This window comes from Cetorhinus maximus, chromosome 12 (genome assembly GCF_964194155.1).
Source record: "Cetorhinus maximus chromosome 12, sCetMax3.hap1.1, whole genome shotgun sequence".
Taxonomy (NCBI): Eukaryota; Metazoa; Chordata; class Chondrichthyes; order Lamniformes; family Cetorhinidae; genus Cetorhinus; species Cetorhinus maximus.
In genome coordinates, this window is record NC_135890.1 from 57,550,891 (window position 1) to 57,578,330 (window position 27,440).

The following is a 27,440-nucleotide window of genomic DNA, read 5'->3' on the forward strand; positions in this document are numbered from 1 at the left end:
TTCTACATTGAAGGTGTTACTTTATCACTGTGTAGCACTCTTGCATCGGAGCCTCCCTTCAGGCACTTGAGCACATTATTGAGGCTGGCCCTCCCAGTGCAGTACTAAGGGAGTGCTGCACTGTTGGAGATGCCATCTTTTGAATGAGATGTTAAATCGAGGCCCAGTCTGCCGTCTCAGTAGATGTAAAAGATCCCATCAGCATAACTTAAAGAAGCATGGGAAGTTCTCTCAACCAACATCACTAAAACAGATCCTTCACCATTTCTTTAATTGCTAATTGTGGGATCTTGGCATGTGAAAATCGGCTGCCTCATCTCTCCCATTACAACACTGTCTACACTTCAAAATGTACTTCATTGGTTGTAAATTGCTTTGAGACATCCTGAGGTTGTGTATAGCACTATATAAAAGCAAGTTCTTTCTTTATATTATTATTATTAAATTGACTTCACGTATTGATCATATTTTCTGCAGCCTGTTCCCTGATTGGTGTGTTTGCTCATCACAGAAAGTAAATATATCTCGTGTAAAAGTTGACCCCCTTATGTTTGGTCTGGAAAAAAAACATAATTTTTCATTTCCCTCATAAAAGTCAACCCCGGTTTTTCAGGGAATCAGAGCCCAAAAATTTCAGAACCAAAATATAATCCTGGATATGTTAAGGATTCAATTCCATTGTAAACATATTAATACTAATAAAAATTAATTAATAATTATTAAAAATTACCAAGAAATAAATGCTTAAAACACATATACATTTAAGTTTTGTTTTTATTTATTCAAATGATTAAGGTGATCAGATTATGAATGACAAACAACATTGTGCTAATTAGTTACAATAATCAATAATCTTCAGTATCGTTGGTTTTTACTTTAATCCATTGCAACCATCTATTTGGATTTCACTTGGGCCCAAATCAAGCTAACGTGTCAACTGCTCAAAAACATCACAAGTGTAAAGGTCGACCCCATGACTTTTGGCCTAAAAATTGGTCTCCAAAATTCAACTTTTTCGTCCTTACTTGCAATCTATTGGGGAAAGGACTGTGCAGAAAGTAACTAATAAAGTACAGAGTAGCTTGTTAATAATTATTGCTCACATACAAATACATGTAACAACATAGCTGGCCTGAATTCTATAAAGGAATACATGATAGACTGGCTGATGCCTGTTACATTACCATTGCAGTCACTGCTGGAGCTGTCTGCTCAAGCCTGCCTCTTTTGGCCCTCTCTCTCCACTTCCTGTGCAGCTCTCAAATAAATCCTGAGATGAAAATGTTCCAGAGCAAATGGGTTCCTTGTGGCATCAACAGTTTGATGCAATCACTGGTAATAGCTCCTAAGTGTAGAGATAATTAAAACGATCAGTAATTGTGGATTTTTAAAAATATCACAATAGTACAAGTTCCTTCTTATTGTTAAACTCCCTCAATCAGAATCACCAATCAAAATTATTTAAATGTGCAGTGTACCTCACATTCTTAACCTGCACCTGATAACTCAATGAGATAACTTTCTCCAGGCACATCAGGAATACTTTCAGTCTAGTCCTGAGGTATTTATAATTGACTGAGGACTTTTGTATTGAACAGTTATTCATGTACATCAGAAATTAAATGAACTTGGCAGCCAATCTGCATGGAGCAAACTCCCACAATGAAATAATGACCAGATAATCAGTGATGTTGTGTTGGTTGTAGGATGGTTGAAGGTAGAGATAGATGGAAACCACCTACACATTAGCCCAGGAGTGAATTAAGCGAGTAGATGGGGGTGAGAATAATGACGTCTCCAATCGATTGGTAAGCAGCTACCTGCTTTATTACAACGGTGCAAGAGGCCAGGGTGAAATTGGAAATGGGCAGGACGCAGGCAACTCATGGTAACATAGGAATAGGAGACCATTCAGCCCCTTCAGCATGTTCTGACATGCAATCTAATCATGGTTGACCTGTACTTCAATTCCATTTATCAGCCTTGGTTCCATATCTCTAAATACTTTTACCAAAAAAATTTACAGTCTTAAAATTTGCAATAGACCCCATCAGTATCATAGCTTTCTGGGGCAAGAGTCCCAGATTTCCACTGCATCTTGTGTTGTGAGAAAGCATTTTCTGATTTTCCCCTTTGAATTGCCTAGCTGTAACCTTAAGGCTATGTCCCCTTATTTCCACCAGAGGAAACAGATTCTATTCTGGGTAAGCCCTTTAATAACACCCTCATTAGAGCATTGAGCTCCCTGCAGTGTGGCCAGCACTGTTTATTTATAGTTTGTTGACGGAAGTGGGTGAGAGATGAAAACAATTATCAGTTCCTTCCTTTTGGTGTTGAGTTTTATTTTTGCATCAGAGACAAAGGGAGAGAAGTTGATAATTCATTTTCAAGAAAAAAAACCCAAAAAATGCTGGTTAGAGAATTACATCCCCATGAGTTGGGCTGCAAAGTGATTGCAGATAGTGATTGTTACTGTGTGTTGGGATGCCTGGGATTCATTTCACTGTTGCTCAGATCAGAGCAACTTTCCGCAGCCAAGAGCAGCAGCGGCGCAAGGCACGGCGTAGCGCGGGAGCAGCAGCGGCGCAATGGAGGAGAAGCACCGGCGGATTTTGCGGAGGTTGCGATTGGAGCTGGCCAGGCAGCTCAGGGTGGATCTGGTGGTTGAGTATTTGTACCAGGAGGGGATCCTGAACCAGAGTTTCCTGGAGGAGATCCAGGCGGAGCCGGTCAGTGTCCGCAGGTGCCTCAAGCTCCTGGATCACCTGCCGAGCCGCGGAGCCCGGGCTTACCCCGCTTTCGCCGACTCTCTCCGGGAGGAATTTCCGTGGCTGCGCCGGCGGCTGGAGGAGGAGGAACGGGCGGAGGAGGAGCTCGGAGAACCAGCAGGTCAGACCAAAAAACTCACCCCAACTCGAACCCCCCACCCACCCAAACTTACCCTACACCCTGAAACCCCCCAAAAACTCTTCCCCAACCCTGAAACCACCTAAACTCACCCCAGGAAAACCTCCCCCACACCCTGAAACTCCTTCTGAAACAAACCTCAAAACTCCAATTCCAATCTCACCCTGAAACCCCCAAAACACTCACCCCGCCCCCGAAACTCAGCCTGAACTCTCCAAAACTCCAAACACCTAGACTCCCCAAAACCCAATCCCACCCTGCACCATCAAAACTGGAATCCCACTTTGTATCCTCCATATCATCCTGAACCCAGCAACACACCCCAACTACACCCAATCCCACACGCCAAACCCCAACCTCAGTCTGAATGCTGACTCATCCCACAACCCCAACCTCAGTCTCACCGTCCTGAACCCCAAATTAGTGCCCAAACACCAGCCCCAAACCCCAGCTTCATCTCGGCTTCATTTCCCCCAATAGCCCCCACTGAACCCTGGCCTCAATCCCCTGAACAACGAGTTTGAGTCATAAAACCCTGATTAGGCCATCTGGCCCCTTAAGCCTGCTCCGCCATTCGATAAGATCATGATTCCTGGGATGAAAGTGTTGTCTTATCAGGAAGCTGATTGGCCTTAATTTCACTTTCCTGCCTGTCCCCCATAACCCTTGACTCGAGGTGTCAGCTGTGGCTCAGTTCATAGCACCCTTGCCTTTGAATCAGAGGGTTGTGGGTTCATGTCCCACTCCCGGAAACCAAGAACTGTGATTGTACTCGAAAGAGTTGCAATCTGTGACTGTTGATAACTCGAAAGAATAATAACCCTTGACTCCCTTGTCAATCAAAAATCTGTCTAACTCAGCCTGAATATATTCAATGACCCAGTGTCTACTGCTCACTAGGAAAAAGAATTCCAAGCACTAATGATGCTCAGAGTAGAAATTCCTCCTCATCTCTGTCTTAAATAAGAGACCCCTTGTTTTTAAACTGTGCCCCCTAGTTCTAGATTCCTCCTCAAGAGGAAACATTATCTCAGCATCCACCCTGTCAAGCCCCCTCAGAATCTTTTATGTTTCAATAAGATCACCTCATTCTTTTAAACTTCAATGAGTATACACCCAACTTGCTCAATCCTTCCTCATAAGACAACACCTTCGTCCCAGGAATCAGCTGAGTGAACCTTCCATGAGCTTCTTCCAATGCAATTATATCCCTCCTTAAGTAAGGACACCATAACTGTACACAATTCTCCAGGTGCTGTCTTACCAATGCCCTGTAAAGTTGTAGCAAGACTTCCCTACCCTTGTACTATGCCCCCTTTGCAAGAAAGGTCAATATTTCTTTGCCTTGTAAATTATTTGCTGTACCTGCGTGCTAATCTTTTGTGATTCATATACAAGGACACCCAGATTCTGACCCCTCAGCACTGCAGCATTCTGCAGTCTGCCTATATTTAAATAATATTCTGCTTTTCTGTTCTCCCTGCCAAAGTGGCCAACCATTCATTTTCCCACCTTATGCTCCATCTGCCAATTTTTTGCCTACTCACTTAACCTATGTCGCTTTGCAGTCTCTTTGTATCCTTCTCACAAATTGCTTTACGATATCTTTGTATCATCAGCAAATTTGGATACAATACTGTCGGTTCTTTCATCTAAATTATTAATTAGAACGTAAATAGTTGAGGCCACAGTGGCACTCTGCTAGTTACAGTTTGCCAACCTGAAAATGAGCCATTTATCCTTACTTTCTGTTGCCTGTTAGTTAGTCAGCCCTTCATCCATGCTAGCATATCACCGTTAACACCATGGACATTTAATATAAAATAAAAACAGAAAATGTTGGAAAAACTCAGCAGGTCTGACAGCATCTGTGGAGAGAGAAACAGAGTTAATGTTTCATGTCTGTATGTCCATATGACCCTTCTTCAGAGCTGAAGAAGGGTGCTTCAGGGTGCTTTTACCATGAGCGTTTATCTTGCGCAGTAACCTTTTACCTTATCGAATGCCTTTTGGAATTCCAAATACGCTACATCTGCTGGTTCCCCTTTACCTCCCCTACTTGTTACATCCTCAAAGAACCCTTAATTAATTTGTCAAACACGATTTCCCTAAAACTATGCCTGATTGTGTTATGATTTCCTATATATCCTGCTCCTGCCTCCTTAATAATGGATTCTAGCATTTTCCCAATGACAGATGTTAGGCTAACTTGCCTATAGTTTCCTGCTTTCTGTCTCCCTTCTTTCTTGATTAGAGGAGTTATATTCACTATTTTCTAATCTGATGTGTCTTTTCCAGAATCTAGGAAATTTTGAAGATTACATCCAATTCATCTGCTACCTCTGCACCCACTTCCTTTAAGACCCTAGGATGCATGCCATAAGGTCCAGGGACCTGTCAACCTTTAGTCCATTTAGATTTCCTAGTACTCTTTCTTTAGTGATCATGATTGTTTTAAGACCCTCCCTCTCTTTTGCCCCTTGATTTTCTACTATTCTTGGGATGCTCTTTGTGTATTCTACTGTGAAGATAGATACAAAGTACTTGTTCAAAGCCTCTGCCATTTCCTTGTTTCCCATTATTAATTCCACAGTCTCGCTCTCTAAGGGACCAATGTTTAATTTAGCTACACTCTTCCTTTTTATATATTTGTAGAAGCTTTTATTGTCTGTTTTAATATTTGTTGCTACTTTTCTTTCATTCTCCAATTTCTCCATCTTGTTTTTTTATTCAAGCTTTGCTGGTTTCTAAAATTTTCCCAATCTTCTGACCTACCACTAATCTTTGCAGTATTATATGCATTTCCTTTCAATTTGATACGATCCTTAACTTCCTTACTTAGCCACGAATGGTGTATCCTTCTCATACAGTCTTTATTTCTCAATGGAATATATCTTTTAGTTGTTTGGTAGTACAGAACTTGAGTACTGCTGAAAAAAGAGACGTCTGTTGAAGCTTTTCATCTTGGAATTATTAAGACAGATTCGCAAGAATTCCAATTGTAAAGGGAACAACAGTTTATACTGTATGAGAATTTTCCTTGAATAGCAATTTATACTGCATAGCAATCCCCCTATCAATCAGAGTCCACTTGCAAACCAATCAGCGCACTATTCTCTTGCAGTATAAATTGTTGTTCCCTTTACATTTGGTATTCTTATGAATCTGTCCTGATGAGTGCAAGATGAAAAGCTTTGATAACATATCTCTTTTCTTCAGCAATACTCAAATATATCTTTGAGTTATGAAATTTCTCCTTAAATGTCTGCCACTGTTTCTCTACCGTCTTTCTTTTAACCTATTTTCCCATTCCAATGTAGCCAACTCTGTCTTCATATCCTTGCAATTGTTTTTATTTAAGTAGAAGACACTAGTTTCAGACCCAGGTTTCTCACCCTGTGAATTCTATTCTGTTACGATCACACAAGAGGATGCTTTAATATGAGGTCATTAATTAATCCTGTCTCATTTCACATTACCCCCGATCTAAAATAGCCTTTTCCCTGGTTGGTTCCAGAATGGATTGTTCTAAGAAACTGTCCTGAACACTATGAATTTGTTCTTCAGGTTACTTTTGTCAATTTGATTTATCCAATCTGTATGGAGATTAAAATCACCCACGATTATTGCAGTATTTTTCTTATGAGTCTCCTTTATTTCTTGATGTATACTCTGCCCTACAGTGTAGCTACTATCAATGGGGCCTACAAACCATTCCCACCTGAGTTCTTTCCTTTGCTATTTCTTATCTCCACCCAAATTGATTCTACGTTTTGATTCTCTGGGCCAAGATTATTTCTCACTACTGTACTGATCTCATCCTTGATTAACAGAGTCACCCCACCTCCTTTTTCTTTCTTCCTGTCCTTGCGAAATGTCAAATACTCTTAAATATTCAAGTCCCAGCCATGTCTCTGTAATGGCTATCATATCATGCTCATTTATTTCTATTTGTGCTATCAATTCATCCATCTTGTTAAGAATGCTGTGTACATTCAGATAAAGAGCCTTTAATTATGTCTTTTCAACCACTTTTCCCCAGTCTGATATTATTGGCTTATCAACTCTTATGTTTGTCTGCCCTGTCCCTTCCTGTCGCATTCTGGTTACCATTATCCGTATCGATCTCCTGACTCTTTGTCTTGTCCTTTCTCTTTAACTTTCCAAATCTCTCCTCACATGAAGCAGCCGCCCACTATTTCGTTTAAGGCCCTCTCCACAACCCAAGTTATACAATTTGCCAGGACATTGGTCCGCAGCATGGTTCAGATGCAGGCCATCTCAATGGTACAGCTCCCTCTTTCCCCAGTGCTGGTGCCAGTGACCACAGATCAAAATCCATTTCTCCCACGCTAATCTTTGAGCCAAACATTCATCTCTCTGATTTTATTTACCCTATGTCAATTTGCTCGTGGCTCGGGTAGTAATCCAGAGATTTTTACCTTTGTGGTTCTGCTTTTTAGTTTAGCCTCTAACTGCTCGTACTCCCCCAGGAGAATCTCTTGCTTAGTCTTACTGATACCCGCATGGACCATGATAACTGGATCCTTCTCCTCCCACTCCAAGTTCCTTTCCATCCCCGAGGATTTGTCCTTAACCTTGGCACTGGGCAGGCAACACAGCCTTCGGGACTCATGCTCTTGGCTGCAGGTTATTATCACTATCCCCTACTACTACTGCATTCCTTTTCACTCCTCCACTACCCCTTGTACTTAAATGACTCTCTTCACCACGGTGCCATGGTCATTTTGCTCATTGTCCCTGTTCTCGTCCACACAAGTTGCAAGAACATCAAACCTGCTGCTCCATTGCTACTCTCTGGATCCCCACACCTGCCTCACTCATCACACCTCCCTGACCCTGACCACTGACCAAGTCAGAAGACCCTATCCTAAGGGGTGTGACTACCTCCTGGAATAAAGTTTCCAGGTAACTTCCCCCTGACGCCCCCCCCCCCCCCCCCCCAACCCCCCCTCCCATCCCCCTGTGCCCCTGCTGCCCCACATCCCCCTGTACCCCTGCTGCCCACCCCCCTCCCCCCTCCCCTCCCCCCTCCCCCCTCCCCCCTCCCTTGAAAGCAACCTGCCTTTGAGTGTTTTCAGCATCCTCATAAGGCTTTGAACAGATGAGCTGAAGTCAGGTCAGGGATAGGTGATGTTGTGTAGGTGTATATAGGTGATAAAGAGGTCACAGGATTTAGAAACACAGCCTCTGATTGAAGAGCCCATTAGACACGTGCAGCACCTTTGGGGCTTGTTTCCCTCGACAGTGATGGCGCAATATAAATGCACATTATTGTTGAATAGGAATTTAGACTTTGAGACTTGCAAACTCCAGCTAACAACTGGCACCAATATATTTTCTCAGTGTTTAAACATGAGTGTTTTATTATTGTGGCACAGAGCGTACTGCTGTTTGGCTGGGAGTTTTCAGTAACAAAGTAAAGTCAAGTCTAAAGTATAAATGGTTTCAGTAGTTTAGCTGTCTCACTTTCTGTGTTTGCAGCATTAGGTTCTAGGTAAACTTCCGTAGAGAGTCTAATGAAAGAATAGAACCATTTTCTTCTAGTGATGCCTCACATTTTTCTGATAATCCCTATTGAAATAGCATTTGCTTTTATCCAACATACTGCCTACAAGGATAGCTTAAGGCTTATCAGAGGCTGACTCAGGCAGGCTGAACTAAATGTCCTCTCTCTGAATTTCAATATTACTTTCTGACACAATTTTATTAATCTTATCATAATTATTGATAAACAACAATGTAGTTGAGATTTTCACATTTTGCCCATGAGAAACTGGAAGGACATTCATTCGCTCCCAACGTATGTTCTGGTAAATAGAAGCTTCTGTTAAAATTGCAGAATCTGCCGATAGTTGAAATGTCGGTGCAGGCCACTCGGTCCACAGCGCTCAGTACCTTGCTGGTTTTATTGAGCGGCGCTTTTGGTTTCTGCTTGCACTGTTTATGGTTTCCACCCCTCTGGGATTGCCCAACGACATCCAGGAATTGAACATTAATCTCTAGGACACTGCTGCGAGCAAGCCCTGGAGAAATATCATACGGGCATTAAAACAAATGGTGCACTTCCTTTCAACAGTTTAGTTTCTCAGTTAGAAGAATACTAAAGATGGGAGTGGAGGGAGGGGAACGGTTATTTGATGGTCTGAGGCAATTGGAGGTGAGAGGTAACACGATATGAAAGTGCATCAGTTTCCACATGTACACTGACAACAGCCGGCTCGGCCCCGGCTCCGCCTCGGCCCCGGCTCCGGCTCCGGCTCGGCCCCGGCTCCGGCTCCGGCTCGGCCCCGGCTCCGGCTCGGCCCCGGCTCCGGCTCGGCCCCAGCTCTACCTCTACCTCAGCTTCAGTTCTCTTGACCCCTCCACTGTTTCTAAATTATCATACTGTTTGTCTGATGTCCAGTACTGGATGAGCAGAAATTTCTAATACTTGCAAAGATCAAAGCTATTGTCTTCAGTCCCTGCTACAAACCCGTCCCCTTGCTACCGACTCCATTCCTTTCCATGGCGACTGTATGAAACTGAGCCAGCCCGTTCACATCCTTGGTGTCGCACTTGACCCCAAGATTAGCTTCTGACCACCTATCCAAGCCAACACCAATACCACCCACCTCCGCCTCTAACGCTGCCTGACTCCTCCTTTACATTAGATCACCTGCTACCGAAATGCCTTTCTTGCCTCTAGACTATTTCAAATTCTCCTGACCAGCTACCCATCCTCTGCCTTAAGTAAGCTTTAGCTCATGCGAAACTCTGCATCCTAACATGCCCCAAGTTTCATTCCCCCTTCACCCCTGTGCTCACTGACCTACACTGGCTCCCAATCCAGCAAAGTCTCGATGTTAAAATTCTCATCCTTGTTTTCAAATCCATCCATGGCTTAGCTCCTCTCTATTTCTGTAATCTCCTTCAGTCCTACAACCTTACAAGACACCTACGCTCCTCCAATTCTGGCCTCTTGCATATCTCCAATTATAATCGCTCCACACTTGGAGGCTGTACCTTTGGCTATCAGGACCCTAAACTCTAGAATTCCCATGCTAAACCTCTTAGTCTCACTACCTCTCTCCTTCTTTAAGATGCTCCCTAAAACCCACTTCTTGACCAAGCTTTTGGCCACCTGCCCTAATATCTCCTTATGTGGCTTGGTGTCAAATTTTGCCTGTTAAACTCTGTTGTGAAACACTTTGGGACGTTTGAAGGTGCTATATAAATGCAAGCTGTTGTTGAAATCATACGTTGAAACATTCCAGTAGTGTGTCCAATCTAGAGTTATTTTCAATGCCTGTTTTTAATTTATTCTTTCATGGGATGTGGGCATCACTGGCAAAGTCAGCATTTGTTGCCCATCCCCCTAGCTGCCTTTGAACTGAGTGGTTTGTGAGGCCATTGCAGAGGGCAGTTGAGAGTCAACCACATTGCCATGGGTCTGGAGTCGTGTGTTGGCCAGACCAGGTAAGGACGGCAGATTTCCGTCACTAATGGAAATTAGTGAACCAGATGGATTTTTACCACAATCAGTGATAGTTATCATGGTCATCATGCCGAGACTAATTTAAATTCCACCAGCTGGCTTTGGTGGGATTTGAACCCACGTCTCCAGAGTTCAGTGATGTTACCCTTACGCCTCCGTTTCCCCCAACATTATTTTACGACATTCAGCATGTGAATAGTTTTGTGTGTTCCAGTATTTGTATTGATGCTTTTGATCATGTGCTCTGGTGACCTCACAAGACCTAACAGGGAGAGATTAACCCGGATAATCATTCACACCATCGGAAAACCAATACTCATTCGGGGAAAATAGCAGGAGTTATTCATCAAGGAGTCCAGGTCTCATGGGTGCAAGTGGGATTAATCAGCAGCTCTTCTAACCATTCTCTGTTGAGGAATGAGTCAGGATTTAAAAAAAAAACACAACCTTCCACCTCCTGAGGCCTCAACAACAACAAAGATTCTCATAAAAACAAAGAGCTAAAAGCTACTGCAGATGCTGGAAATCCAAAACAAAAACAGAATTACCTGGAAAAACTCAGCAGGTCTGGCAGCATCGGCGGAGAAGAAATCAGTTCTGCCAAAGGGTCATGAAGACTCGAAACGTTAACTGATTTCTTCTCCACCGATGCTGCCAGACCTGCTGAGTTTTTCCAGGTAATTCTGTTTTTGACAAAGATTCTCATGTTTAAGAGAAGTTCGAACAAAAGCATCAAGGGGTGGGTTAGGCCCAGGCCAGCAATTAAGTAATAGCCAGTCGGAATATAGTGATGGACTGACTAGACAGAGGGTAAAATAAGACAGTATTCTTTCACTGTCTTGTTTCGTGCATTCTGGCTTCTGTTATGGAGGAAATAATCAACTCTGCAATTACTACCCTGTTCCCTTGTCTGTTCTCCTGTTCATCAATGTGCCGAACAGTTCCATCTAGAGGAGGTTTGGGGAAGTTCACTGGAGGGCCCGTGAAGAACATGATATCCGGTTCGTATGACAGGGTGAGGTCTTATTCTGATAATCCTCATTGTTACCCTATTGTACAATGAAAAATACTGGGAAGTACAGGCAAACACTGGAGCATAAGGGACACAGAGTCCACTTATGGGAGAAAACCCTGAATCCAAGATAGAACCTGTGCAAGATGTGAGGGACTGAATTTTTGGGCCCCACCAATGGCAGGAATGGAGATGGATGGGGCCCAGATTTACGAGGCTGGCCATTTTGGCCTGTGTGGCTTTGGAGCCCAGGAAGGCTGCCCACTCGCACAAGGAGGGCAGGCAATTAGGTTCATTTAGAGTCTTGTTAACTAGAGATTTTCTATGCCAATTAATGGATGCCCTGGTCAAAATCCCAGACCAGTGACTGTTTCCTCCCGTGGGCGTGTTCAGCACCTGAAGACAGTTCCAGCTCCTCTATCCCGCCCCCAAACAATATATTCAGCCCGAGATTTGTGACGTCCTCTGTTTCCCTGGTGAGGTTCAAACAATCGCACATTTCTAAATGTCTCTCGTTGCTGGAGACGTTGTATAACACATCCTGTAAATATACTGAGGTTTCCAAGCCAAAATTAATATTTGGAATGAAATGATAAAAGTGATTCTCTCTACTTTCTCCCTAGTGTCCTGGACAATATTTATCCCTCAGTCAACATCACTTTAAAACAACAACATGCTCAGGTTATTATCTCTTTGTTTGTGAAACCTTGCTGTATGCAAATTAGCTTTCCTACGATACAAAAGTCACTAAACTTTGGACTGTAAAGCAGTTTTGGACATCCCAAAATAAAAGCAAAATACTGTGGATGCTAGAAACCTGATATAAAAACAGAAAGTGCTGGAAATACTTAGCAAGTCTGTCAGCATCTCTGGCAAGAGAAAGAGAGTTAATGTTTATGGTCCTTCTTTGGAACCCGGAGCTCCGAAGAAGAGTCACATTCAACTCAAAACATTAACTCTGTTTCTTTTGCCACAGATGCTGCCAGACCTGCTGAGTGTTTCCAGCGTTTTCTGTTTTTATGGGACATCCTGAGGTCACTCTGCTAAAGGGAGGTGAGGACCATCAAAAATTACCCCTCAGAACTTCCCAAAGTGCTTTTCAGCCAACAAAGTATTTTTTGGAGTTCAGTAAAGAAGGCGCCTCCAATAGTACACTGTTCTTTCAGTACTACACTGAGCGTTCACCTGGATTCTGTGCTCGAGACTCTGGAGTGGGACTCGCAACTTTCTGACTCCTAGGCAAGAGTGCTAATCACTGAGCCAAAGCTGATCTGACACACCCAGGTACTGCTGAAGAATGTTAACACTGCAGCCCCTGCTCCTTCATACAAACCTGGGTTTTGCTGATCTGATACAAACATATGAATTTGGAGCAGGAGTAGGCCATTCAGCCCTTCAAATGTGCTCCGCCCACTAAACCTTGCCTTTAATGGTTCACCTGACACTGGCAACAAGACTAACACCTTCTCTCCAGCAACAAAACTATGAGCTTTTGCCCTCTTATCTGCACTTGTCTTCATTACCTGCTGTGATACCTTTCAAACGTTCCTTAGCTAACTCACATGCTCTGTTCAGTCTTTCACTGAATTTTGTCACATAACCCAGGAGAATAGTTTCTGAACTTTGACTCACTAGCTTCTCCTGAATCAACTTAAGTGCCCCCACTTACTTCATGACCATAGACTAATTCAAAAGGACTAAACCCTGTTGATTCACTAGGGGCATTCTTAATAGCAAATAATATGAATGGGGTCCCTCGATCCCAGTCCTGTGGGTAGTTTTGACTATATTCTCTCATCATAGCTTTAAAGTTTGATGCCATCTCTCTAAAGCACCTTGTGATTCAGGTGATAAGCTGATGACTTAAACTGCTTTATCCCCTGGCTGTCCATTACTTCCTTAAACAGCTGTGAGATGAAATTTGAACCCTGATCTGACTATTTCTCCTGGTAACCCATATCTTGTAAAGAATTTAGTCAGCTCCTCAACAATTCTCTTTGCTGTGATATTTCATAAAGGTATTGCTTCTGGAAACCTTGTAGACACGTCAATTATCAGCAAGTACTGATTTCCACTTTTGGTCTTGGGGAGGGGCCCTACACAATCAATTAGGACCCTGGTAAAAGGTTCCTCAAATGCTGGAATCAAAATTAAAGATATAGGTTTAATCACCGCTTGAGGTTTTCCTGTCACCTGACGTGTGTGACATGCTCTGCAGAATTTGACTACGCCTTTATGCAGTCCAGGCCAATAGAAATGTTTTTGTATTTCATCTGAGTTTTCCTAATTCCTGAATGTCCAGCTGTTGGAATTTCATGAGCCACTCTCAATATTTCATTTTTGTATCTAGATGGGATTATTAATTGATGTTCTTAACGCCCACTTCTCATCGCTAGAACATGAGATGCTCTCCATTTCTTCATTAACACATTATTTTTAAGGTAATAACCCTCGGGAATACATTCTGCCTCTGTTTCTGAATAAGCTGTCTGGTATGACTGCTTTATTCATGGATCTTTGTGCTGTAACTCTAACCGATTTCACTGAGCTAAACACTTCAGCTTCACACTCTTCCTGAGCAACCTTTTCAAAGACAGATCCAGCTAACTAGATGTTAGCGTCCTTCTCCTACCTTTTAGATTCTTCTTCATCCTGTTTCAACCTGTGAGTTTGTGATCTCATTATCACACAATCTGGAAACAACCCAGGATGCTCTTTCTGCAACACCTCTGTTGAATGCATTTCCACAGGCTGCTCAACTACTGTAGGCATCACCAACATCTGCAACCCAGCTATATCATTACCTAGGATAAATTGAGCTTCTGCAATGGGCAATTTTTCCACTACCTCAACAATCACCTCGCCTATTTTCAACTTGCTTTTTAAATTTACCTTCCACAATGGAATAGGTTTAGCATCTCCTCCATGAATTCCACTTATTACCACTCTTTTCTGCAATACCTACTCTGGACAACAAATATCACTATCCCATAATATTAAGCTTTGACTAGCCCCTGAGTCTCTTTACGTTTTAATATCTTTACCTGCTCCACCTTGTACACCTGGAAAGACTTTCCCTTCACACACAAAATCTTTAAACATCTCTGTAACCTGCCCTTCAGAACTCCCTTGGGTAAATTGTGAACACATTCCCACTTCTTTACCTAACACTGATTCTTCCTGCCCCACCTGTACACAAACCATTGTTTTTTTTTCTCTTCCGTGGATCTCAAAACCCACAGTACTCTTATTTCCAGAACTTTTCTGTGTTTAAATTACTGCAATAAATTTTCCCTGTAACTTCTAAATTTCCTGAGAATTTCTAACTGTCCCTTCTCTTTCCTGACTACCCACCTTCTTTTCACCTTCCACTTTCTATCCTTCTTGGATTTAAAAGGGCGATGGAAAAAAAATTTTGGTCTATGAACTAGCTCAGAATCATCAGCTATCCCTGCTGCTTGCCTAGCCGCTTTAACCTTCTGTTCCTCCACATGAATTCTAATTACCGAAGGAAGTGAATCTTTAAATTCTTCCAAACGCATTACTACTTTAAGAGCTGCGTATGTTGTCTCTACCTTTAATGCCCGTATCCACTGGTCAAAATTACTTTGTTTTACTCTCTCAAACTCAATATAAGTCTGTCCAAACTGTTTCCTTAAGTTTCGAAATTTCTGCCTGTATACCTCAGGAACCAACTCATATGCACTCAAAGTAGCCTTTTTTACTGCATCATAATCCACAGATACTTCTTCTGACAGCAATGCATATACCTCATGAGCTCTACCTACCAACCTGGGCTGTAAAAGCAATGTCCAGATTTCTTGTAGCCATTTCGTTTGCTTAGTTACCTTCTCAAACAAAGTAAAGAATGCCTATACATCCCTTTCCTGAAACTTTGGAAGAGCTTGTACAAAATTAAACATCTCTCCACTGGGTTTTGGGTTGAAAGTGGTTGTTTCCATATCAGAACCTTCCTCAGCATCTGAGGCCCCTTTTTTAAGGTCCAGCCTTTTAAGCTGGTATTCTCTGTCTCTCTCCATTTTCTTTTTCCTCCATTGCTAACTTCTCCATTTCCAATTAATTCCCTTTCCAGTTTTCTTTCCCTCTCCTGCCTTTCTGCTTGCTCCCTTTTGAAATGCTTGTCCTCTTTCCTTTTTGTTTTTCTTTTGCCTCTAATTCAAGTTTTTAAAATTTCCTGCATTCCATTCCATTTTCAAGTTCAAACTTCTTCATTTGTATCTGAAGTCTCACCACTTCCAGCAGTGACTCACCAGTGTCAGTATTTCAAATGCTGTGCTATTACTTCAATTATGTCTGCTTTCCTAGCCCCTGCAGTCAATCCTAACTGCAACTTATCTGCCAATTCCATTAACTGAGCCTCAGTGACTTTTTGTAAACCAATCAGGGTTACACCTTCTACTCCCAGAAAAGTTTTAGCAATTGCTAAAGCCATGTTCGCAGTCTAACCACTTTAAAACCCCTCAACACCAATTCCTGAGTTCAATGTTCTTCTTGTGCTCTTGGCCTTGAGATTCACCAACTCCAACCAATCAAGGAATTTTAAAAATCCTGGATAAGCCCCCAGTTTTGTAATGATATGGCAGGTGGTATTTGCCAGGTTGGCTAAATCCCAGAGGGAAACTCAGCCAGGCTATCACATGATTTTGCAATTTGTATTTATTACGAGAAAGTTTGTGCACTGAAGTCAGAAGTAATGAGTCACCACCTTTAGAGATTTTAAAGATTAAATTAAAATATTTATTAAGAAAAGAAAACTTATTAGGCTGATTCCTGGGATGAAGGGATTGACTTATCAAGAACAGCTAAACAGGTTAGGCCTTTATTCATTACAGCTTAGAAGAATGAGGGGTGATCTTATTGAAACGCACAAGATTCTGAGGGGACTTGACAGGGTAGATGTTGAGAAGATGTTTCCACTAGTGGGGGAATCTCGAACTAGGGGGCATAGTTACAGAATAAATGGGCACTCACTTGAAACTGAGATGTGAAGGAATTTCTTCTGAGGGTAGTGACTGTGTGGAATTCTCTACCCCAGAGAGTTGTGGAGGCTAGATCACTGAAAATATTTAAAGAGGTGATAGATAGATGGATAGATTTTTGAAATATCAGGGAGTTCAGGATTATGAGGAGCTGGCACGAAAGAGGAGCTGAAGCCTGGGGCAAATCAGCCATGATCTTGTTGAATGGCAGGGCAGGCTTGATGGGCCGAATGGCCTACTCCTTTTATCATGTTATGTTCTTAAACACACAAGATTACAGTTACATTTAGTATTATAATAGTTCCCACAAGATTTCTACTTTACTAGACTACATATCCCTTTCAGGCAACAGTCCAAATAGATTCTTAATCTATAAAAAACCATCAATATTACCACAAGCACCCACTGTTGCTGTAAGGGAGGTATTTCACAGCTTGTTTCCTCCTCTCACTTGACAATCAACAATCGAACTCCAAAGGTATTTAACAAAACCTTGGTCACTGGAAGAGCGGACATCTCCAGAGTGGCTAGAGACTGTTTTCCGACAGGTCTGTTTCACACAGTGCACCTTACAAGATCTCACGAGGTGTCAGCTGTGGCTCAGTTCATAGCACCCTCGCCTTTGAATCAGAGGGTTGTGGGTTCATGTCCCACTCCCGGAAACCAAGAACTGTGATTGTACTCGAAAGAGTTGCAATCTGTGACTGTTGATAACTCGAAAGAGTTACAAGATCTCACATGGCCACACTCCCATATAGCTTTCCATCTTTCTTTAAATATATTTCCTCCCTTTTGATCTGTGAATCCTGTTGTTTCAACCTTTCTTTGGAAGTTACTTTTCCCAGAATATAAAAATCTTTCATGTTGTCATAGCCAGACTTTCAGTAAAAATAAACTTAATAACTTTGTCTTATTTACCTTGCTAGATGGGAAACACCTGGTCATGTCACTTTGAAAATCAAGCAACCTCTCAACTTACCTAAAAATGCAAATTCCGTTCACACTCTATTTGCTGGGACCTCATCTTAGTTTACTCATCTCCTAAATATACCTGTTTACACCTAATCCCTTTGATGATTTAAACCTTGCAGTATGACTGTCTGCAGTTTAATTAAATTAGTCTCACACACAGAAATATACATCCACACCCCGTAAGCCTGCTTCAATATCCCACAGTAATATTAGGGAAAAAATTATATTTCCTTTACACTAATAATCCTTGGAGGGAATTTTTCCCCTCAGTCTTAAATGGGAGACCTGTTATTTTTAAACTGATTAATTAGCAGATCAAGCAATCTGACCTTCCTCGTGGAAAGGCTGATTCCATTCTCTGCTGATAGTCTTATGAGGGAAAATAATTTTAAGCTTAGTTAGTTCAACAGCATTCAACTTCCCTACATATAATTAAAGTTGTGGAAGAAAAATAAAATTCCACAATGTTATAATTAGCAACAAAATGGGCTCTGCTTCCATCTCAGATTCAAGGGCACCACTGAAGCGCTGGCTGTTCTCTCCTTTCCTTGGCCAACATTCCTCCCCAACCGATATTTCCAAATAGTCCCTGGTGTGCACTTATTTAATCAGAACCATGTTATCAACTCAGTATCACAAAGTCATCAGTTTGCCTCTGTTATTGGAGATGGCTGCTGCTTGCATACATAGAATCATCTGTTGTGCGTTCTAGTGCAGCTGTGGAGTAGACTTGCATGGCTTTCCACAGTGTAGGCAAGGATGAGTTGTCTGATTTTGTTGGGTTTGCCCAGTGCAGCCTACATAGAGGCCAGAACAGCAGGTCTCTAAAACTATTGATCAGAAGAGGTTAACTTATGTTTTATTGCACATAATGTTAATTAGTTAGGTATAATTGGCACTTTACTCTTTAGAAGGTAGAAATTGGACCGTGTTACATCCTTTTATGGACCAAAATTGGAGCAATGAGCACTAGCTTCGGGGACCAAAGTGCACCCGAAAGGCATCTGCCCTGACATTTGTTTGGGCCATTTCTTTTGCAGTAGGCCCCTTACATATGTAAGTGAGGGGAAAAATACCTGCTTGAAGCCCCCTTGCTGAAATTGAGATTTAATGGATAGCACCTATGTAAACATGTTACACTGTAATTACACCCTTTTGTCAATGGAGGTGCTGTATCACCTGTGCTGTGGGAATGTGTGGAATCTGGGTATAGTTAGGATGAAGCTGTGACAGTGATTTCATTCTAAGTTTGGTTGCTTATAGTAGAGATAGGATTTTTAAGCTATAGATTCATAGAGGGAGCTCAGGGAACATTGTAAAAAAAAAATCATTGTGTTGGTGTCAGGAGGACCAGAACTGTTCCCTTGATTGCACAGTAGCCCCCTCTTCACCTCCCAAGTCTTTCCTGGCAGCGGCTTGAGGGTAAGTAGCACGATATTAATATTCTTAAAGATGTGCAAGCTGCCTGGGGAATAATATTAATGTGGTTGAGGCCCAATTTTGTAGTGGGCCTGAGGCCTCCCATTTCAGGCCTGAGAACAGGCCTACGTGATTCCTTCCCTAGATGTCCCATTTTCATTTGGCCTCAGCTTGCACTCCAAACCTTGTCATATTGGCACCCTAAACATCATTTAATCTCATGGTGGGACCTGCTGCAATTTCTAATTCTAACCAACAGCAGAATCTTTAACCTAATCTGTTGTCTAATCAACCTGACCTACATCACCTTGTCAAGGCTGAGTCATCAAAGAAAGCTGCCAAGGAATAAAAAGCGCGATTGGATGTTTAAGTTAGTAGAGGCAGTGGAAGAACTGAAAACGAGAGTAATTTTATTTAGCGTAGTGGAAATATTTGCCCAGCAATAGTTAAGGATTAGAGGTCTGATGAAAACAATTGAGGTGGGAGCTGCAGCAATTAGCTTGGAATTAGTTCATTATAATTGGCTCAATGTAGTCGTTTGTGGATCTTAATTACCAAGCCAAAGATCTTTTAATGTCAGACTTGATTGCTTTATGCTTTCCAGGAATGGTTACAGTGAGAGACTTCCTGCTTGGTATGTCTTTTCAATTCATTCGTGAGATGTGGGTGTTGCTGGCTAAGTCAGCATTTATTGCCCATCCCTAATTGCCCTTGAGAAGGTGGTGGTGAGCCATGTTCTTGAACTGCTGCAGTCCATGTGGTGTAAGTACACCCACAGTGCTGTTAGGGAGAGAGTTCCAGGATTTTGACCCAGTGACAGTGAAGGAACGGCGATATATTTCCAAGTCAGGATGGTGAGTGACTTGGAGGGGAACTTGCAGGCGGTGGTGTTCCCTTGCCCTTCTAGATCAGGCTTGTCCAACCTTTTTGCTCGGGTGGGGGGGGGCACATTTGCATATTTTTTGATTTCGAGGGGCCGATGAGCAGATTTCGGAAAGATAAGATTTGGCAGAACAATAAACCGAATTTCAAAAAAGAGCTGAGGTTTTAAAGAAAGAAACAATGGCTGAGCAAAAGTACAGCAATGTCATAGCAATAAATTGTTCATTTCAAAAAGAATAATTCATAAAAATGGACGGAGTGTGAGAGGGTCAGAATGTGTGTGTGTGTGTCCGGCTCACTCCCAGTCTTGGGCTGCTCAATCACTCACCCTCACTCACTGTGAGTGGATGTGTGTGTGTTGGCGTGTGCTGGTGAGCATGGGGGAGAAACCTGAAACTGGTTGCTAGGCAGACTTGCACTCTGACCAATCCACCCCCCCCCCCCCACCCCCCCACCATACACTCAGCCTCTCGCGCCCCCTCCCCCCCGCGGGGCGCTCAGCCTCTCACGCTCCCACCCCCTCCCTGTGTGTGCTCACTACGGCACCGTCTCCTCCATGGACCCGCCAATACTTCGCCGCCCCCCACGGCCTGAAGTACCTGGCTTCCTGGGCTCCTGCACCAATGCACCTTCGCTTCCCTGGCCTGGCAGCCCTCAGCACACTTAGCAACACCGGTGTTCACTGCTTCTCCAATCAGAGGCTGTTTCTCTCCCTCATTTGCTGCTGATAGGCTTACTAGTGAGGCTATCATCAGCAAACACAGGAGAAAATTCTCTGATTGGAGGAGCAACTCCATGCCGAATCCTCCATTGAAACTCACCTGTTTGACCGGAATTTTGAAAATGCAATGTCTGGCAGGCCGGACATTGGACAAGCCTGTTCTCGATGGTAGGTTTAGTGGGTTTGGAAGGTGGTGTCTAAGGAGTCTTGGTGAGTTCCTGCAGTGCATCTTGTAGATGGTACACACTGCTGCTACTGTGCGTCAGTGGTGGAGGGAGTGAATGTTTGTGGATGGGGTACCAATCAAGCGGGCTGCTTTGTCCTGGATGGTGTCAAGCTTGAGTGTTGTGGGAGCTGCACTCATCCAGGCAAGTGAGGAGCATCCCATCCCACTCCTGACTTATGTCTTGTAGATGGTGGACAGGCTTTGGGGAGTAAGAAGGTGGGTTACTCATCGCATGATTCTTAGCCTTTGACCTGCTCTTGTAGCCGCAGTATTTATATGGCTAGTCCAGTTCAGTTCCTGGTCAAAGGTAATCCCCAGGATGTTGATAGTAGGGGATTCAGTGGTGGTACTGCCATTGAATGTTAAGGAGCGATGGTTAGATTCTCTCTTGTTTGAGATGGTCATTGCCTGACACTTGTGTGGCACAAATGTTACTTGCCACTTGTCAGCCCAAGCCTGGATATTGTCCAGGTCTTGCTGCATTTGGACATGGACTGCTTCAGTACCTGAGGAGTCACGAATGGTGCTGAACATTGTGCAATCATCAGTGAACATCCCTACTTCTGACCTTATGATGGAAGGAAGGTCATTGATGAAGCAGCTGAAGATGGCTGGGCCTAGGACACTACCCTGAGGAACTCATGCAGTGATGCCCTGGAGCTGAGATGATTGACCTCCAACAACCACAACCATCTTCCTTTGTGCTAGGTATGACTCCAACCACTGGAGAGTTTTCCCCTGATTCCCATTGGCTCCAGTTTTGCTAACAGCCAGCTTCTAATACTGTTCTTTATAGGCCTAAGAGGTTAGAATACAGAGAGTGGAAAACGTGACATAACACACCATTAAAACAGTCTCCTAATGGGCAGTTATTCTCATGCTCAGCTGATACTACGAGTTTAGGACACCAATGAAGGACTTTTTATGCTCAAAACTGCTTTCTTTTTAAAAAAAACTTTTCAAGTGGAAATTACTGAGGGGGATGTGGTGGCATAGTGGTATTGTCACTGGACTAGTATTCCAGAGACCCAGGGTACTGCTCTGGGGACCGAGGTTCGAATCACACCACGGCAGATGGTGAAATGTGAATTCAATAAAAACCTGGAATTAAAAAGTCTAATGAAACTATTGCCAATTGTTGTAAAAACCCACCTGGTTCACTAATGTCCTTCAGGGTGGGAAATCTACCATCCTTACCTGGTCTGGCCTACATGTGACTCCAGACCCACAGCAATTTCTTTAAATAATTAGGGATGGGTAATAAATACTGGCCTAGCCACCGACACCCACATCCCATGAACGAATATAAAAAAAAACTTGCCGGGGGTGGGGAAACACACTTCCAATTTTAAACATCACAGTCATTTGACATTTCAGCCTGAGTATAGTGGTGGCAAGCAGCTTGAGCCAAAGTAAACTGATCCTCGTGGGTTGTAAACAATTGCAAAACGTCAGCCTGGAAAGTTTTGTTCCTTGGAGGTACTGTTGGTAATACATAACTAGCCAAGTAAGACATGCATTGTAAAAACACTTCAGGTATCTCAATGTACTGAAGCCCATGACTACAGTACTGACAGCAACATCAGCGCTCAAATGTTTAACTCTTTCATACGAAGTTCCTCCCTTTAATCTTAGTGGAGATGTTAACCCTTTAGCCAGCAGATAACTGTGATGTGAAAGCATTCCAAGACTAATGTTATTAATAGCAATTTTTAGTCTTAAATATGAAGTGACATTTGTTACTCTCCTTTTAATTGCGTCATGCACGTAGGAGAATTGGAAAGCAAGATTTATATTTATAAACTGCCTTCCATAACCTCAGTGTTCCGACTCACTTCGCAGCCAGTGAAGTTTTTTTTTGAAGTATAATCACTGTTGTAATCTCGGAAACGAGGAAGTTAATTTGCACACAGCAAGTTTCCACAAGCAGCAATCAAATAAATGACCAGGTCACTTTTTTTTTAAAATTGGTGTTGGATGAGGGATAGATATTTGGCCAGGTCACTGGGGAGAACTCCCCTGCTCTTTTTTTAATGTTTTGCGTTAACCTGGAGATTGTGAGTTGGGAGGTGGTGTTTGTAGTAAGCTTGGTATACGAGAGCAGTTGGGGTTGATTTATGCCTCATTTATTGGCCCTGTTACAGAGCTGCTTTAACTTCAACAGGAGGTGAAATGCTCACACAATGAATCCATGTCCAGGTATTGTTAGGAATGTGAGATTTTTTAAGATGATTATGTTTTGGACTGTCTCTTTACTTCAAGGTATAATGCTGTAATGAAAAGGGACATGTGACTTGCCCATTCTGACCATAGATAAGGCGATGTGACCTGGTTACCACGGGGGTTGGGGACCTAGGTTGAGTTTTATTGAAATGCAAATGCCAGGTTTAACACCTGAATACAGAAGGTGAAGCAGATGTTATTGCTATTGCAGACTTACTGTCACAGAGACTTTGAGCAGAGAGAGAGAGAGAGACAGCTGCTGCAATCAGCAGAAGGGAAAAATACTTTTTCCTGCTATTAGCTACAGGACAGAATGTGGGTAGGAAGACATTCCCTGGCCGAAGAGATGGACTCCATGGACATTTAAGGACTCTGAAAGATTTGTCCTGGTGTGGCTGGGGGGATAACCATCAGAGTTAGCCAAGTTGCTGGAGGTCAGTTTGGGAATTTGCAGAAAGACTGAGGGAGAGGACCTTCAATGGTCACTGGATGTTAGGTCTCAGTGAAACAGGGAGAAATGAACCCGTTAGAAACCAGGAGTGACTTTGGACTGTTTCTTGTAAAGACTAAAAGTCTGTGGAGAGCGTGCTCTCATATACCTGACCAAACATGTCTCTTTAGAAGAGGAGTAGATCGGGGGAAAGCTTGCTGTTATAGTCAGGGCAACTCATGGTGTTTCAACAATATGAGATTGGATCATTAGCCTAGTAGTGTTTTACAGAATGGAATATATTGGTCAGTCCTCTCTTTATGTAGTGAGCCTTTACCATTCCCACTTCTAAAGGGTTCAATCCCCACTACACACTGTCCCAGTGAGTGGAGACTAGATTATGGTCCCTAAATACTGTGTTAGCGTCTAGGGAAATACTCGCATCCGATGGAGTGACTTGTGCTTCAGGGGAAATACTCACACCTCGGAATCAGGGAAAAAAAAGGAAGGCTTGCATTTATATAGCACTTTCCATGACCACCAGCCATCCCTCCAAGTGCTGCACAGACATTGAAGTACTTTTTGAAGTATAGTCACTGTTGTAATGTAGGGAACAGTCAATATGTACACAGTAAGCACCTGCAAAAAGTGAGGTGATAATGATCAGATAATTTGTTGTTGGGATGTTGATTGAGGGATGAATATTGGCTGGGACACTGGGGAGAACTATTCTTCGAGGAATAGTGCAATGGGATCTTTTACATCTACCCAAGCAGGCACGTGGGTTTAAAATCTCAACTGAAAGGCAGTACCTCCAACAGTGCAGCACTCAGTGTGCCACTGGAGTATCAACCAAGGTTGTTGGGCTCAAGCTTGGAGTGGGACTTGAGCCTGGAATCTTGTGAAGGGTTGGGTTTTGGTCACACGCAGAGCCCCAGTGAGGGTAGTGTGGATGATGTCCAGTGAAGTGAGCATATCTGCTTCCAGATCATGTGTGTCATGTAGGGAAGGTTCGGCTCCTTTAACTTGACATCTACCCAATGAGAAGGTATTCTGAAGGTAAAGGCCACATGGAAGTCAACAGGAAACCACATCCACAGTAAATGAGACTCAAGAACCTTGTGTGAGATCTGAGCTATGACATGACTTGGAGGCAGAGCTTTGACTCTCTTTAATCAACACAGATTAGTTTTACAAATCCTGTGTGTCTGCCAATCTGGTGTGATGATCAGAGTTTGTCTCCAGACTGTTCTGAGATGTGTCACATGCGGTCTCTCAGGAAGAACTTTACCACATGCTGCTTCCTGTATGAGCTAATTCTTGGGAAAACAAGGAGCGCGAGGGGAAGGGAAAGAGGAAAAAAAACTGAAAAATTGTGGCTTTTTGGGTTTTTGATGGGTGTGATGCATGATTGATTTCAGTGCTCAGTAAGTGAGGTCATCAGTCATGTGACTGAGCTTGACTACATTGCGCCCTCGTACACTCCGGGTCGAGGATCTGATCTGCAGACTAGTCATGTTCAAAAATAGTTATGTCTGGAAGAAAATATGGTTGTCTGGCCTTTCAAACAAAAGCCTAATTGGAGAGACTTGCAATTGTTATTGAAACACAATCAACTGCTTCAAGTGAAAAAACAGATTTCTAACATCATAATGAAATTCATCTGGTTGCTTTATTGACACTGGCAGTGAATCAGCATTATACAGTCTCGAAACCCCTTTTACTTGGCAAGTTGTTCAGTAAACAAAAAACACATTGTTAATTTTGATTCTGTGTAGTCCTAGGCATTTGTACAGGTCAATCCATAAGGACTTTTTGGGCCAAATTTTTCTCTTTCCATTAATGATAGAGAAAGAAGTGAGTGGAACATAGTTTTGTGCCAAGATCAAAGACATTGATAAAGCTCTGGTTAGACCCCATCTGGAGTGCGGTGTTCAATTCAGCAATGCACCTCTGGAAGCATAGATTGGCCTTGGAGGGACTCCAGCGCAGATTCACCAGAATTAAAAGGGTTTACTTAGGAGGACAAGTTCCATTGATTAGGCTTGTATTTGTTTGAATATAGAAGATTAAGTGGTTATCTAGTGGAGGTGTTTAAGATGATTAAAGGATTTGTTAGAGTAGATAAGGGGATCTCTTAAGGGGAGATGGTGGTGTAGTGGTAATGTCACTAGGCTATTAATCCAGAGACCCAGGCTAATGCTCTAAGGGCACAGGTTCAAATCCTATCATGGTAGCCAGTGGAATTTAAAATTTAATTAATACTTTTGGAATTGAAAACTAGTCTCATTAATGGTGACCATGAAACTATCATCAATTGTCATCCTTCACTAATGTCTTTTAGGGAAGGAAATCTGCCGTCCTTACCTGTTCTGGCCTACATGTGACTCCAGACCGACAGCAATGTGGTTGATTCTTAACTGCCCTCTGAAATGGCCTAGCAAGCCACTCAGTTCAAGGGCAATTAGGGATGGGCAACAAATGCTGGCCTTACCAACAATGCCCACATCCCATGAAAGAATAAACAAAAATGGAGGGAAACTATTTCCTTTGGGACAGGCTAGAACAAGGGGGCATAACCTTAAAATTAAGAGTTAGACCATTCAGGGCTGGTATTCTCACCTCTGAGTAAGAAGACAGTGAGGTCCAGTTCCATTCCAGAGACCTCGGCACATAATCTAGGCCGCTTTCTAAACCATCAGAGGTCTGGTCTTTTAGATGAGCTGTTAAACTGATGTCTTGTCTGCTCTCTCTGGTGGATACAAAAGATCCCATGGCACTATTCATACAAGAGCAGGGGTGTTCTTCCCAGTGTCCTGCCAATACTTATCCCTTAGCCAACCTGAATAAAGCAGAATATTTGGTTAGTTTTTAAATTGCTGTTTGTGGGAACTTGCTGTGCACAAATTGGCATGACTTCCCACTTAATAACAATGACTGCACTTCAAAAGCACTTAATTCGCTATGAACTCCCATAGAACCTCCTGGAGTCATGCAGGATGCTATATAAATGCAGGTGTTTGTTTATACATGTGGCCCTGCCAATATCACCTGTTTCTTGAATACAAATAAACAGACTGAGGGATTGGTTCGCATTTTAATTGAAATGCAATGCTGGCAAATTTAATGTCATGCTTGTGACTTCATGATTGTTCTCATCAATTGGATCAAAATGTATGTGAAGAAATGAGTTTAGAATTAATCAATGTCTCTTTTCTAGATGAATTGCGAGCAACTATTTCAGACCACATCCTGAAGAGTGTACCTACTGACAAGCAATTAAACCAACTTTCCAGCCACCTGGGACCAGAGTGGGAGAGAATTGTGGTGGATCTCGGACTGAAGGAGTCAGATCTTTATCGATGTAAAATGAACCACCAATGCAATCTCCAGGCACAGATCCTGGCTGCCTTTATCCTGTGGAAACGACGACTAGGAAAGCGAGCAACCGTGCGGTGTTTGTGCGACAGTCTGATTTTAGCGGAGACTGACCTCGGGGTGATAGCTAAAATATTCCGGGAAAATCATTGACAATCTAATCTTCAAAACCACTTTGTACCTGGTGTCCAGTTTGAAATGCAGAGAGACTACGAGGAGACTTTTCCTACTCCTCTTTATCAGATGGAATGAGGAGGGATATTATTTTGAGAAAAAAGAACAGTTCAGGATTTAGGGAAAAGGCACAATCTTTCTACAGTGTAATTTAATGATTTTTTTTGTGTTTCTTTTCTAACAGTAAGTTTAAACTGAAATAGGGATAAACAAACGGTACCTTCCCATGCAACCACAGAAGGTGCAACACCTGCCCCTTTACTTCCCCCCTCCTCACCGTCCAAGGGCCCAAACATTCCTTTCAAGTGAAGCTGTGCTTCACTTGCACTTCCCTCAATTTAGTCTACTGCATTCGCTGCTCCCAATGTGGTCTCCTCTACATTGGAGAGACCAAACGCAGACTGGGTGACTGCTTTGAGGAACACCTTCGGTCTGTCTGCAAGCATGACCCAGACCTCCCTGTCGCTTGCCATTTCAACACTCCACCCTGCTCTCATGCCCACATGTCCGTCCTTGGCCTGCTGCAATGTTCCAGTGAAGCTCAATGCAAACTGGAGGAACAGCACCTCGTCTTCTGATTAGGCACTTTACAGCCTTC

The 27,440-nt window shown here is 42.8% G+C and overlaps 1 protein-coding gene and 1 long non-coding RNA gene across 2 annotated transcripts; one reads left to right on the plus strand and one right to left on the minus strand.

The window, feature by feature from the left end:
- Positions 1-756: 756 nt before the first annotated feature.
- On the minus strand, positions 757-2,850 carry LOC144687478 (uncharacterized). Its single transcript, XR_013578156.1, has 2 exons — positions 2,766-2,850; positions 757-1,345 (listed from the first exon to the last, which is right to left on the minus strand). It is a non-coding gene; the product is annotated as an uncharacterized LOC144687478 (long non-coding RNA).
- Positions 2,542-27,440, plus strand: cradd (CARD and death domain containing adaptor protein). The gene is made up of 2 exons (XM_078553683.1): positions 2,542-2,889; positions 26,511-27,440. Exons 1-2 carry the CDS (start codon positions 2,589-2,591, stop codon positions 26,819-26,821), a joined length of 612 nt encoding a protein of 203 aa, XP_078409809.1. The 5' UTR covers positions 2,542-2,588; the 3' UTR covers positions 26,822-27,440.

Bases quoted from the DNA above. Each gene is read 5' to 3' on its own strand.
- cradd (XM_078553683.1), top strand. From the start codon at position 2,589: ATGGAGGAGAAGCACCGGCGGATTTTGCGGAGGTTGCGATTGGAGCTG. The intron at 2,890-26,510 runs GTCAGACCAAAA...TCTCTTTTCTAG, and splicing joins GGAGCTCGGAGAACCAGCAG to ATGAATTGCGAGCAACTATT.